The sequence below is a fragment of the Oryctolagus cuniculus genome, chromosome 3, assembly GCF_051225735.1.
Source record: "Oryctolagus cuniculus isolate XC-2025 breed Fujian yellow rabbit chromosome 3, ASM5122573v1, whole genome shotgun sequence".
Classification (NCBI taxonomy): Eukaryota; Metazoa; Chordata; class Mammalia; order Lagomorpha; family Leporidae; genus Oryctolagus; species Oryctolagus cuniculus.
The window spans coordinates 171548305-171563388 of NC_142869.1; the positions used below are offsets into that span (position 1 = coordinate 171548305).

General features: G+C 39.6%; 1 protein-coding gene across 1 annotated transcript in view; it reads right to left on the reverse strand.

Annotated features, from left to right (window-relative positions):
• Positions 1–1597: 1597 nt before the first annotated feature.
• MTPN (myotrophin) overlaps positions 1598–15084 on the reverse strand; it is a 53697-nt gene continuing 40210 nt past the window's right edge. Inside the window, exon 4 of the mRNA XM_002711934.6 lies at positions 1598–4778. Within this exon, the coding sequence (XP_002711980.1) occupies positions 4692–4778 (87 nt within the window). The 3' untranslated portion in view covers positions 1598–4691. The remainder of the gene's footprint in view (positions 4779–15084) is intronic.

The following is a 15084-nucleotide window of genomic DNA, read 5'->3' on the forward strand; positions in this document are numbered from 1 at the left end:
GAACCTGGCCCAGGCCCAGGCTTGTGGGGTACCCCCGGCAGGGGATCTGATCCATCTCACAGCACTCCACAGGGCAGTGTTGCGCCTCTCAGCTTGGCTCTCCTGCCACAGAACTGGAGCAGGCAGCGCTCACGGGCACACAGCTCAGTGCTTGTTACAACCCCACGACTACAACATGAGAAGCACTTAGCGACTAGATTATGGCACAGTTCCCAAGAATTCCTTATGTATTCCTGCACTCCCAATGTCCCCCTCCCTCCCTTTTTAATTCAAAGAAATAATTTGGGTAAGGCACTGCCCAAATCATTCAATCAAGAATTCAGCTATGGGAATTGGACTGTAGTGGACTATGGAAATTCTATCTACAGAAATTAATATGAGGGTACTACTACACCAAGGTTTGTGGAAAATGAAAAGATGTTCACTTTGTTGTAAAAAATTCGAGGTCTATGAATATGAGAGAGCTTCAAAAATGTCTAAAGTATTGTGAAAAACCATGCATAGATTCCTAGTCCGTCTTTCTAGGAAGTCATGCCTGATGACAGCCTATTTATAGGTTTTTGACTTTCTTTCTCCCCTTAGTCATGTACAATGGTCCTCAGCCTTTAGGCTTTAATAGAATGATGAGGTCCAGCTCCACAGCTTGATTCAGTCTCAGCTGGGGCCTGGAAGTTTTTAGGTTATGCTTTTGCTGCTGCTGCTGGTCTAGCGACCACATCTTGAGAAGCACTGATCTTACAGAAAAAGGAAAAAATCTCCTGGCAGATGAGAATACCATGCTGTGTCAAAGTCCTGTGAGAGCTTTCTTTAACCACAAGTGAATCTGAATCCAAGTTCGCTCTTTCCTCCATGTGTAAATTCCATCCACATATACCAGTCTCCTCTTCAATCATTATATGAAAGTGAATCATTTAAAATATATTTAAGCAGATCTAAATGTTTACAGACCCCAAGTGTGTTTTTGTTGTTGTTGCTGGAAAGGCAGACGTGAGGTGAGGAGGGGAGGGGCTTCAGTTGACAACAGCAAAGTTCTGAGGGACACCTTTTGCTGTATCTTAGCATTGGCATGTGTTTTTTTCTATCACTGCTGGACCATCTCAGAGGTGAATTACTAGTGTTGACAAGAACACAACAGAATCCAACTAATATCATATATAATGTTTTGATCATATATCCTGAAAAGTAGACCCTCAGAAAGTGCTTGTGATTGAGTTGGAGAAATGCAGACCTTCAAGCAATGTGCAGTGACTTAAATGAGCAATGAGTGGTTCCAACACTGATTGTTTTCTTCAATACCAAGAAAGATGCTCTGGGAGGGTCAGGCTAAACTTGCCCCACTCAGCCAGGAATGTTACTGAACATTTCAGTAAAACAGTTTGTACCAGGATACCAATACAAAAGCAAAAGCCTTCTCATGACTAATATGGTTTATTTCAACTAAATTTTTGATAATGTTTTTCTTTTTACTTAATTTTTTCAAGTAGTAGAATAACTTAATTAAAAGTCAGAGTCAGTCAACATTCTAGTATAGTTATAGAGAAGACTGGAAAAGGAAAGAGATTGTAACTGAGGGAGAAAATGCTGCTGACACATTGGCTGTAGCACAATTCAAGTTTATTCCATTTGTTCTTGCAACACAAAACTTTAACACAGTATTATTTAGCATTCGGATGTACAGGAACTAGGATACTCATGAGAGACCCAATTGTGTCAAAAGTATGACATTATGAAAAAATGAACTCAAATATATCAAAATGCACAAAGCACTAGTCTTCCTCCATTACTGCTTAGAAAGATATGATTGTTTCTCCATTTACAAAATAGAATCAGGACAATTTAAATTTTTTAAATTTTGCATGCAAAACACTGCAATTGCTTATTTATGTAGGAGGGCACTCTTACCAGCTTCTTCTATACACAATTGAGTATACGATATTGCATGGAAGAAAACAGTAGCTCAGTTGAAGTGTTAGGAAAAAAAAATCAAATAGGAACACATAGATTTAAAAATCCATTATCTGTGGAAAAAAAAAATCAATGAATAAAGGGCCTACTTGTTTGCAGCTTTCACATACTGCATCTACCTACTATTTCTCCTTCATGCCCAAATGGGTTCAGAAAGGTTAGCAACTACTTGGGATACTCAGATGTTGTCTATGAACTATACTGCAAGAGGGACCTTGTTAGTACACTACAGTCAACAGGTAAACCACCTGTTTTTACTTGAGATAGTGCATATGAAATGACTGATTTAATACAAAACTACGGAACATGCAAGATCTTTTCTGAGATGTTAAACAGTATTTTAGTGGAGAACAAAACTTACTTAACCATTTGCTAATGCATGTAGTACCAAAAAGCAGACAGTTTTAGCTTCCTTTACTCAAAATATGAACATTAAGTGTTGTAAATTTCTCTGCCAAGTGGTTTAGAAATACATTATAAATAACCTACTTAAAAAAATTGTAAACCACCTTGGTCAGTCTATACTATTCTATCTTTATATGTTAATTTCTCAGGCAATTGCTTCATAATTATGGGGTTTACAAAATGGCTGAGATAGAAGAAGGAAGGCGAGATAGCCTCTACTGCATTACAAGGAACATCAGATCAGGACAAACTGTACAAAGAATCCCAATGATTTCTCTACCGTAATTACATAGAAAGCAGACCAAGTTTAGGAATGATAGGACAACACACTCTCTACAATAGCCAACTACAAGAAAGCACTTGGAAAGTAATGGGTAAAACTCAATCCTTTTGAATAGCATTATGCCAGGAGGTGGAACAAAGATACCCTGGTGCACTATGTTGATAGTTGTAGACTGATAGAATGCCCTCCAGGTTCAATGAGGATGTCCAACTCTAATAGGCTGCATTAAGTTATCAGAACTAGCCAAATATATCAAAGTATTTAAACCACTCTTGTGATTGTATTCTTGGATGTAAGAAAATTACAGGGTTAGGCTAGGTGTAAGTGAAAAAGCCACAGGATTAAAAAAAGGATTCATGGGAGAAAACCCACACACACCCACACAACATCCACACACCCACACACACACCCACACACATACACACCCACACACGCCAACCAATTAGTAACTGATCAGTAAAACTTGTTATTAGCCAAACTGACCTTTTTTGATCATGGTTTAACCCTACTGTAGAATGAATGCTACACTGCCTTAAAAATCATTAATTCTTTATTAACCACAATCTGAATGTAAGTCCCTAAATGTACCCTCCTCCCCCACTTATTTAAAAATTTGAGGTACATTCAATTATTGCATGAGTTGGCCTTAAGGAAAAACTCCAGTATTTTCAGTAAGCTTACACGACAAAGGAATCTTAATATTTTAAGATAACAAATTTAAAGGTATATATTTTAATTAATTGTACTGCCTCTGAAATAAATATTTGGAGATATGTCTAAATTTTCTCCAGGCAGGTCATAAGAACATCATTTTAGGGCACTGTATTCTAAGAACACAATATGAGTATATTTTGAAGTTGTCATATTTTATGCAATGTATGATTTATAAAAAAGCCATTAAATATATATAGGTGGGTTGGCATATGTTCAGCAGAAACCTATCACCAACTCAGGGGAACCTGGTAACAAGCACATTTTTGAAGGGATGGGGTTAAATTTGTCCAAACAGTAAATCTTACCCCAGTGATAGCTTTGGTACACTAAATAATCAGCATCCAAGATAGGTCTGAGACAGGCATTCCGAACAATGTTTCTTGATTCTCCAAAGTAACTGAGGTCAATCCATTCAAATAGGAAATAAAGAAAATATCCATAAGGTACTAACACAACTGTTCTTTCTTTATATGATACTAACACACATATGGCTATGATTCTATTTTTAAATCCCCTTTAACTACCAGCAGGAGTTTGAAAGTGTTTCAATGTTATATAAATGTCTGAATCTAGAGGAGAAAAAATATGCATACTGGAATGATTTCTCCTTTAGACTTCTAAAATTTAGGATTTTATAAATAAAACTAGTCAGTTTTATCTAAAGAGACATGAAACCCATGTGAAAGGGGAGAGAAAATCCAAAGTTCAGTCACCCAGCAATTTAGGAGTGTGCCCCTCCTCACCTTAACTGAGCTTTCACATAAAGCTCGAGGTCACTGAGGAAGATTTGGTCACCAACCACAGGCAGCGCTCTTAACGGTGCCAGGGAGTCCCCAGGAGAGTGCATTCTTAAGGCAGAAGGCTAGAGCTAATTGCTTATCTCAGCACCCTAAGTTGACATCGCAGCAGCCACTACTGCTTGCAGCGAGGGCTACCAAATATGTGGAGTTGGCCTTTGTACAATTAGATTTCCAACACAAACTAATTAACAAACTAGCTAGGGAGCTGAGAAGGTCACATGTTCCTGGTATATTTTGTCTTTGCTCTCCCTGGGGTTATAAACTGTGTAGTTCATTAGAAATGGAAGAGGTTGACTTGATCAGGAATCCTAGAAAAGCCTGATCATGCTTTCTTCCCTCTCCTCCAAAGCATTGTTTCCTTTTACTTTTTCCTGGTAGTCTGATTTGTTATGCATTTCTCTCTCCCCTCACCCCTCATAAAGTATTTAGCTGAAGAAGCTGGCAGATAGAGAGTGATAGACAGACAGGCAGCAGTGTGAGGCCACAGGAGAGTCATTCGTCCGAGTTATCAGTCCATCTATCCGTCACTGGAGAAGAGCTTTGATTGCCTGGTTGTCAGTGGCTTCAAGGGCGGTCAGTCCATCTGGACCTTTCACAGTCTTATCAGCACCCTGGAAAAGAGAGGGGAGGACCTTCATCATTAAGTGAACCCACAACTGGGAAAAGAGAACATTGCAATAGATTGTGTGGCAGGGTTAGTGTTTACACTGAGAATTAAAAATTCCTTACTAACAGAGTCCATTCTGAAACAGGCAAACAAAAAAGCTGGCGGGGTTTGGATTAAATTTTAAAACTGCTGTATTATATTATTTTCAAGGCATTCAGAATTTTAAGCTACAAATACCCTTTGACATTAACATGGATAATGACTGGGTCTTTTGTACTATCATATTTACCTAATAAATCAAGTTCTAAAAAATAATATCCCCATGTATAGTATGAAAGAGGAAACAAGTAAGCCTCTTTAAGGGAGAAATCACTCCTATTTCAAAATTACTTTTCTTCTTTGTAATACTCACTGCAGAGTTCATATTTATTAGACATATTAAAAACACAGAGGACATTAGTCATCTTTCTTATGAAAATTTAGTAGTAAGTGACTGGGAGATAGGCTCTAAGCAGGTTCCCTTTTATGTTCTAGGGAAATCTTTACCGCAAATCCAAGATTGCTCTGAATGCTTAACCTAGAGAGTACTGTCCCGGAACATGTTATCTGCAACGTGATGTTTTAGTTTTGCAAATGTGTATGTGTACCTTTGGGTCTGTGTACTGTTTTATCTGTCCTCCATTCTTGAATCAAAGCTCCATGACAGTGGAAATCTTGTCTATATTATTCACTTCCGGACACCTAGCACTTGGAATGTGTCTAGTTCATAGCAGGTGAGTTTGTACACAACCAGGTCTGAACCCTTTCACTCCTAGGGTAGTAATATTCTATCACCTGAGGGTTCTCTTTGCCAGCTTCAGCTCCAGATTCAGTGTTACATCCAGCTCTGCTCATTCATTCTGTCAAGTTCCTGAGGCCTACAGACTTGTCTAACTCGAAATAAATAGTCCTTTAGAGACTAACTCTAGTCAAATTTACCAGTCTTTTCCCCATTAACCTTTCTATGCTCTCATCCTGCAGAATATCTCACCAATTCCCTAACGTGCTATATGCGGTGCCTTTATACACATGGGACTCCACAGGAAACGTCTTGCCCCTTTCCTTTGGCAAATCTATCCATTCATTTGTTCCACAAATACTAACAGAATGTACAGATCCTGTTAAAAGGACCAGAGAATCAAAGAAAAACTAAACAGGGTCTACAAGTCAGGCTGGTATGGGAGACAGTCAAACGGATACGACCCAATGGGATGAGGCCAGTTATCAGTGCTAGGCCCAGGAATGAGTGGCCTGCTGACGAGAACAGGATGTGGTAGAGGTGTAAGTGAGAGTCATCCTACATAAGTAATGCTTGGTTGAGTCCTGAGAAGTACACATACACTGTTGGGTATACTATGGAGGAGATAATGGGCATTCCAGGCATTGTACAACGATCACCAAGTCCTCCTCAAGGTCACCAAAGGGCTCTACTCCTCATTTTCTAATTTAATTTCTCTGCTTTATGGAAGACATGGAACTCATATTCAAGTGGGAGGGAAATCAGGAAGTGAAAACTTCAATTCCTATAGCATGGGCTGAGTGACAATAATTGGGATTACCACAAATGGTTTCTTACTCACTTGGGTGACTGTTGTCTCTTATGATTAGCATTGTAAATCACTGTCACATATTGTGGTGAAATCTGTTGCTTTTTCCTTCTTTTATGACTTCATTTTTTGGGGAGTCATTTGAGCCCTGCTGTATGAGTCCTAGGACTATAAATCAGAGTACCATGTACTTTTCTTGCCATGTGACAAAGATTTATTTAAGTCAAGCAGGAGCTCTGTCCTAGGCTCTGAATTTTGATTGGAGAGATCAAAAGAAGCAGGGGAGTAAGTTAGAGCTGAATTGTATCTGTGGCATAACCAGATAAACTGCGAAGTTGGTGCTACCTAGAGTCCTGGAGTTACCATAGCCTGGAGTTCTTATCATCCTGGTCTTCCAGCTTTCCTGGTGATTCTACGAGTACAATCTATGACTAGAGTACAACCTCTTCAAAAACTCCTTTCTATTCCTGCTATTTGCAACTGAAAATACTGAGCTGATGAAATATTTTTCAGTTTCATAAATTACCTCCTCTTCCCAAATTACAATAGAGAACCCAAAGCACAATGGACTAAGCTAAGTTAGTTCTTGCTCTCCAGACGGTCCAGTGCTAGCCATATTAAGGTTGGTAGTGTGGTTCTGTTGCTCTCCCATGCGCTCTCTATCCTAACCTCCACATCTGCTTCCAGCCTGCTGGACAGGAGGGTGGGGATGTTGACAGCAAGTGGCTTTATATTTGAGATACTGATCTAGAAGTAGCACACATCATCTGTGCACATCATATTAGCCCAGACTTAAGATACACAGACAAGAACAGTGCTATGGTGTAATGGTTAAACTGCTTCTTGGGAAACCATCACATACCGGAGTGCTAGGACAAGACCTGGCTACTCTGCCTCCTAATGTGTCTGGGAGGCAGCAGATAATGGTCCAAGTATTTGGGTCCTAGGTGGAGTTCTGGGTTCTTGGCTTCAGCAGGGCCCAGCCCTGACTGTTGAATGCATTTGTGAAGTGAACCAATCAATGGAAGACTGCCCTCCCTTTCTCTGTTATTCTGCCTTTCAAATAAACAAAGAGATGAAGCTGAGGATACAAATACAAGGGAAGCTGAGATACAAATCTCAGGTAGGCTGCCACGTGTGGAACTGAAACCCAGGGATCGCTTTCTAAAATGATGAGGAAAAACAGACACACCAGACAATTTACAACTTGACCTCTATTGTTGGGAATAAGTATTGTCAGGTTCTGGCAGCATTTATGGTAGCTTAACAGTGACTGACAGCCTTATTCCTAACTTATTAGAGCCCTACCTCTCAAAACACTACCTACCATATTCTCGTATCTAGCCTGCCTTTCCTTCTTCTTGCTCCCCTCCCCCTCTTCACTCCCTCAACCACCTTCCTTCCCCTGGCTGGCCCGAATATATTGGTATTTTCTATGGTTCTGGTTTTGGGAACTCTTCCTTGCTCAATGTGCTTTCCCTTGATCACTGCAGCCATGTCTAGTCTTTTTCCTTATCCTTAACATCTATCCTGAACATTAAATCTCTTATTTAGTGTGTGTGTGTGTGTGTATACAGGTTTTGATATTTAGATGTAAGTTTCACAAATATTTCAAGTTTGACCTTTCCTAAAATGAGCCCATAATCTTTTCCTACAAATTTGTTCTTTTTTCAATATCTTTATCATGTGAAGAACACTATACCTTATAGGAAATGTGGACATTCTTTGCAATTCTTGTTAATTTCCCACATAATCAGTCACTAGGTTTTTAAACCGCACCATTCTGAACATTTTCCATCTGTCTTTGCTTCTCCATTGCTACCATTACTCTTAGTTCAGGATCTTCATATAAACATTGTGATACAGCAGTTTTCTGTTTTTACTTCCTTTACCATCCAATTTAGACTTCATGAATCAGTCTCAGTCATCTTTCTAAAATGCACGTCTAACTATACTACTCAACTAACTACGAGCCTTCAATAATATCCTTACAAAAGATAATGTAGATGAATTAATACGAGGGAGAAAGACACTCATTACCTACATCTCTAGGTGTCCTTCTTGCTAAAATCCTTTCTATCCTATACGTGTACCTAGGCTGAACAATTTTTTTTAATTTTTACTTTAAAATTTTATTTAAGGCACAAAAATTTCATGTACACAGATTTAGGAATACAGTGAAACTTCCCAGAACACTTCCTCCCTTTTCCTCTTCTAAACCTCTTTTGATTTTTTTACATTAATCTAATTTGTTTACTTTATACTCATAAGATTAACCCTATATTAAGTAAAGAATGCAACAAATAGAAGAAAGAAGAAAGAGGGGGAGAAGGGGGAGAAGGGGAAGAGAAGAGGAAGAAGGGGGGAAGGAGGGAGGAAGAAGAAAAAATACTGTTCAGGGCTGTAAAAATCACTGAGGTTCAAAATGTCATTTTCACTCCTATACATTACATTTTTGGTACTTTGTTACCACAGATCAGAGAAAACACAGGGTATTGGACTTTTTGGGAATGGCTCATTTAATTAAATATAATGATTTCCAGTTGTGTCCATTTTGTTGCAAAAGACAGGATTTTGTTCTAACAGCTGAGTAGTATTCCATAGTGTAACTATATAACAATTTCTTTATCAAGTCATCAGTTGATGGACATCTGGGTTGATTCCATAACTTACGCTATTGTGAACTGAGCTGCAAAACACGTGGGGGTATAGATAACATTCATATGTTGATTTCATTTTCCTTGGGTAAATTCCCAAGAGTGGGATTGCTGGGTCATAATATTTATTTTCAGCTTTCTGAGCTGTCTCCATACTGTCTTCCAAATTGGCTGCACTAGTATATAATCTCACCTATAGTGGATTAGGGTATCTTTTTTTGCAACATCCTCCCCAGCATTTATTGTTAACTTCTGTATCACAGAAATTCTACCTGAGGTGAGGTGAAACCTCATTGTGGTTTTGATTTGCATTTCCGTGACAGCTAGTGATCCTGGGCATTTTTTCATGTGTCTGTTGGCAATTTGAATTTCCTCTCTTGAAAAACACACATTCAAGTCCTTTGCCCATTTCTTAACTAGATCATTTGTTTTCTTGTTAAATTTCTTGAGCTCTTTATAGATTCTGGATATTAATTTTTAAAATTTATTTTTTATTTTTTTTCAAAGTTTTATAGAAAGAGGTCTTCCACTTGTTTGTTCACTCCCCTCATGACTGCAATGGCCAGAGCTGAGCTGATCAGGAGCCAGGAGCTTCTTCCAGGTCTCTCATGCAGGTGCAGGGGCCCAAGGACTTGGGCCATCTTCCATTGTTTTCCCAGGCCATTGCAAAGAGCTGGAACAGAAACGGAGCAGCCAGGACTTGAACCGGCACATACCCAGATGGGATGCTGGTGCTGCAGGCTAGGGCTTTAACCTGCTGTACCACAGCACTGGTCCTGTGGATATTAATTCTTTATCAGTTGCATAATTTGCAAATAGTTTTTCTCCCATTCTGTCAGTTGCCTTTTTACTTTGCTAAGCGTTCCTTTTGCAGTGCAGAAACTTTTCAGCTTGATGTAATCCCGTTTGTCTACTTTGGCTTTGATTGCCTGTGCTTCTGGGGTCTTTTCCAACAAGTCTATACCTATGCCAATGTCTTGCAGTTTCTCCAATGTTCTCTTTAGTAATTTGATGGTATCAGGTCAGAGATTTAGATCCTTTATCCATTTTGAGTTGACTTTTGTATTAGGTGTAAGGTAGGGGTCTTGATCCATGGAGATCTAATTTTCTCAGCACCATTTGTTGACTGTCCTTTCTCCAGGGATTGATTTTAGCTCCTCTGTCAAAGATAAGTTGGTTGCACATAAATGGACTGATTTCTGGAGTTTCCATTCTGTTCCATTGGTCTACCTCTCTATTTTCGTGCCAGTACCAGGCGGTTTTCATTTTAACTGCTCTGTAGTGTGCCTTGAAATCTGGTATTGTGATGCCCCCCACTTTGTTTTGTCTAGGATTGCTTTAGCTATGTGGGGTCTCTTATGTTTCCATATGAATTTCAGTATCATTTTCTCTTGATCTGAGAATCTGAGAATATTGATAGTATTTTGTTTGGGATTTCATTGAATCTGTAGATTGCTTCTAGTATTACGGACATTTTTATGATATTAGTTCTTCAAATTGAACATGGAAGAGTTTGTGTGTGTGTATGTCTTCTTCTATTTCTGCCTTTGATGTCTTGTAATTTTCATCACAGAGACTTTTCATTGCCTTTGTTATAAGTATTCCAAGGTATTTAATTTTTTCTGTAGCTATTATGAATGAGATTCATCATAGAAGTTCTTTCTCAGCCATGGCATTGTCTATGACTACAAAAGCTATTGACTTTTGTGTGTTAATTTTATATTCTGCCACTTTACCAAACTCTTTTGAGTTCCAATGGTCTTAGTGGACTCTTTTGTTCCCTCTATATACAGACTCATGTCACCTGCAAATAAAGCCAAATGACTTCCTCCTTTTAAAATCCCTTTGATTTCTTTTTTATTGCCTAGTGGCTGTGGCTAAAACTTCCAGGACTGTATTGAGCAGCAATGGTGAAAAGTGGGTATCCACCCAATCTCAGTGGAAACCTTTCTAACTTTCCTCATTCAATATAATGCTGCCTGAGGGTTTGTCTTAAATTGCCTTGTTTGTTTGGGGAATGTTCCTCCTATACCCAACTTAAAGTTTTCATCATGAAAGGATGTTGTATTTTATCAAATGCTTTCTCTGCATCTATTGAGATAATATGGTTTTTATGCTTAGGTTTGTTAATGTGATACATTTATTGATTTGTGAATGCTGAACCATCCATGCACCACCAGAGAGAAATCCCACTTGGTCTGGGTGAACCATCTTTCTGATGTGTTGTTGGATTAGATTAGCTAATTTATTTATTTATTTATTTTGGGAGGATTTTTGCATCTGTACATCTCAGGGATATTGGTCTATAGGTTTTTTTCTCTGTTGTATCTTTTTTTCTTTTTCTGCTGGCTTCACAGGAGTTTGGGAGGATTTCCTTCAATTATTTTGAATAGCTTGAGAAGAACTGTAGTTAGTTCTTTAAATGTCTGGTAAAATTCAGCAATGAAGCCGTCCAGCCCTGGGATTTTGTTGGGAAGGTCTTATTACTGACTCAATCTCTGTGTTGGTTATTGGTCTGTTTAGTTTTCCATGTCTTCATGACTCAGGTGGGCTAATGGTGTACTTTTTTTTTTTAAGCTCTTCATTTCATAGCTCTTTTGTATTCTTTTTTTGATTTTATTTCTTTAATTTAATTATTTCTTTCCTCCTACTAAGTTTGGCTTTGGTTTGTTGCTGTTTTTCTAGGTTCTTGAGATGCACTGATAGCTCATTTATTTGATGCCTTTCCAAAATTTCTTGATATAGGAACTAATTACTATAAACTTGCCTCTTTTTTTTTTTTTTTTTGTGACAGGCAGAGTGGACAGTGAGAGAGAGAGAGACAGAGAGAAAGGTCTTCCTTTGCCGTTGGTTCACCCTCCAATGGCCGCCGCGGAGGCGCGCTGCAGCCGGCGCACCACGCTGATCCGGTGGCAGGAGCCAGGAGCCAGGTGCTTTTCCTGGTCTCCCATGGGGTGCAGGGCCCAAGCACCTGGGCCATCCTCCACTGCACTCCCTGGCCACAGCAGAGAGCTGGCCTGGAAGAAGGGCAACCGGGACAGAATCCGGCGCCCCGACCGGGACTAGAACCCGGTGTGCCGGCGCCGCTAGGCGGAGGATTAGCCTAGTGAGCCACGGCGCCGGCTTTATAAACTTGCCTCTTAACACTGCTTTTGCTCTATCCCATAAGTTTTGATATTTTCTTGTTATCTTCATTCATTTCCAGAAACTTTTTGATTTCCCTTTTGATTTCTTCTATGACCCACTGTGCATTCAGGAGCACGTTGTTCAGTCTCCATCTGTTTGCATATGGTCTATATTCTTGTTGTTAATTTCTAGCTTCATTCCATTGTGATCAGAAAAGATGCATGGTATGATTTCAATTTTTTGAATCTGCTCAGACTTGCTTTATGGTAGCATATGGTCTATTTTAGAGAAAGTTCCATGCACTGATGTTAAAAAGTGAGTATTTTCCAATTGTGGGATGAAAGGTTCTGTAGGTATCTGTTAGGTCCATTTGGTCCATAGTGTTGATTAGCTCTATTGTTTCTTTGTTGTTTTTTTTGTCTAGTTCATTACAATTGTATTGGGGTCTATGTCCCCTTTAGATCCATTAACATTTGTTTTAAATAGCCAGGCTCCCTGGCATTGAGTGCATATATATATTTGTTTAACAGCTTGCTGTTGAATTGATCCCTTCTTTGTCTCTTTTAACAGTTTTTGTGTTAAAGTCTATTTTGTCTGATATTAGGATGGCTACACCTGCTCATTTTTGCCTTCTAATAGCATGGAATATTTTTTTCTATCCTTTCACTTTCAGTCTGCATGTATCTTTCTTGGTGAGGTGTGTTTCTTGTGGGCAGCAAACTGATGAGTCTTGTTTTTTAATCCATTCAGCCAGTCTGTATCTTTTAATTGGAGAGTTGAGGCCATTTACATTCAAGGTGACTATTGATAAGTAATGACTTGACCTTGCCATTTCTTTCTGTAAATATTCCTATTGTTTGCTCTGGATTCCCTTGTACTTTTACTTTTTTCTGTCTTCACATTTTTTTTCATAATGGTGACTATCCTTCTGTGTTTCTGTATGTATCATATCCTTATGCATCTTTTGTAAGGCTGACTGAGTGGTGACAAACTTTTTCATTTTTTTGTTATGGAAGAAAGTGAAAGTGAGAGCTTTGCAGGCGACAGTTAGTCTGGTTTGACAGTATTTTTCTCTTAGGACTTGGACTATGTCTCTGCATTGTCTCCTAGCCTGTAGGGTTTCTGATGAGAAGTCAGTTTTGAGTCTAATTGGGGATTCTTTGAAAGTAATCTGGCATTTCTCTCAGCACATTTTAGAACCCTTGCTTTATGTTTTACTACAATGTGTCATGGTGAAGATCTTTTCTGGTCATGTCTATTAGGAGTCCTATGTGCTTACAGTACCTGGACGAGCCTTTCTTTCTCCAAATTGGGGAAGTTTTCTGTAATTATTTCACTGAATAAGGCTTCCAATATATTTTCTTTACACAACTTCAGGAGCTCCTATGTTAGGTCTTGGGTCTTTTGATGGTATCCCTTATATTTTCAACAGTGTTTTTAATTAAAAAAAAAATTTTTTTTTTTTGGTCTGAGAAATTTCCAAAGGTTTGTCTTCTAGTTTGGGTATTCTTTCTTCTGCCTCACCAAGTCTGTTGTTAAGGTTTTCCACTGTATTTTTTGATATTGAATCCTTCATTTCTAATATTTCAGTTTGATTTCTTCTCAAAATCTCAACCTCATGGGAGAATTTTTCTTCCGTGTCATGTATGGATTTTATTAAATTGTAATTTTGCTTCTAACTGCTTCTGATTAATCCTTTGAATTCACTTTTAGGCATTATATCATTCTCTTCATCTTCACATTCCATTTTGAAGTGTAGTGTTCCTTTTGGGGAGTTACCTTCCTTATTCTTGTGCTTCTGCATTTATTTTCAGACATTTGTGGAAATATTTGTTGGTTTCCTTCTCTGATGGATTTTATCTGTGAACTATGCTTGGTGGAGTGTCTGCTCTTTCAGTGAATACCCAGAGGCATGTGCTGGGTGTGACCAGGGAGCTTTGATCAGTGTTCCAGGGTAGGGCAAATAGCTCCTCTACTGTCAGCAGGGAAGAGGGCATCATCACTTCACCCTCATAACTACACCCTCACCTCTTGTATTCCAAGGTGATCAGTGTCCTCGGACAGCCCACAGTGGGTTTAACACTCACCCGTGCTGCTACTTGAGCCACAAAGGATCTGTGCAGTTCTCTGTGATCAAGGATCCCACTACAATGACCCACCCCAGGGAATCAGGGAGCTCTGAGCCTTTGGCATCAGACACAGTGATTGCCCAGGGGTCCAGCTATAACCTGTGCTCTGTTGTATAGTCACTGTGTTTCTACCATTTCAGCACACAAGGCTCCCACAGTCATGGGGTGTAGAGGATCCACTCCATCCTACAAGCCTATTGTCCATGGAGAGGCAGATACATTCCCAGGGCCAGCTGACTGTGGGTGCTCTGCCTTGGAAGTTTGAGCCCTGGAGTCTGTGGTATGTTGAGAGGTTGGAGGCACCTCACGGTCGTATGTGGGCACCTAGCCACTTGTCATTCCTCCCAGCCAGAATCAAAGTCAGTGGGGAACGCAGATTTTCCCCTCTGGTAAAATCCCTGAATCACATGCATGCACAAGAGCTGCCACAGCTGCTACTTGTTTCAAAATGGCTGCTTTTCCCTCTGGTTGCCAGGAGTATGCAAGAGACTCCACAGCCATTATTGGTTTCAGAATGATGCCTTTTCCCTGCCTGTTGTGGGGTCTTCCCACAGAGCTGACACAGTTGCTACTGTTGTCAAGATGGCACCTTGTCCCTGCCAGCTGCTGGACATGAGCACAAGTCCATGCATATACTACTGATGGTGAATGGCACCCTCTCCCAGCTGGTTGTCAAGTACTGTTGCAGGGAATGGGGAGACAGAAATGTTCCCTTCTTTCACTGGATTAGGCTGGTCTGGTCTCAACGCACTCTCCAAAGCTGGTGCTTCCTTCATCTCTTAGCTTCAGGGATCATATGTTGTGTTTGCACT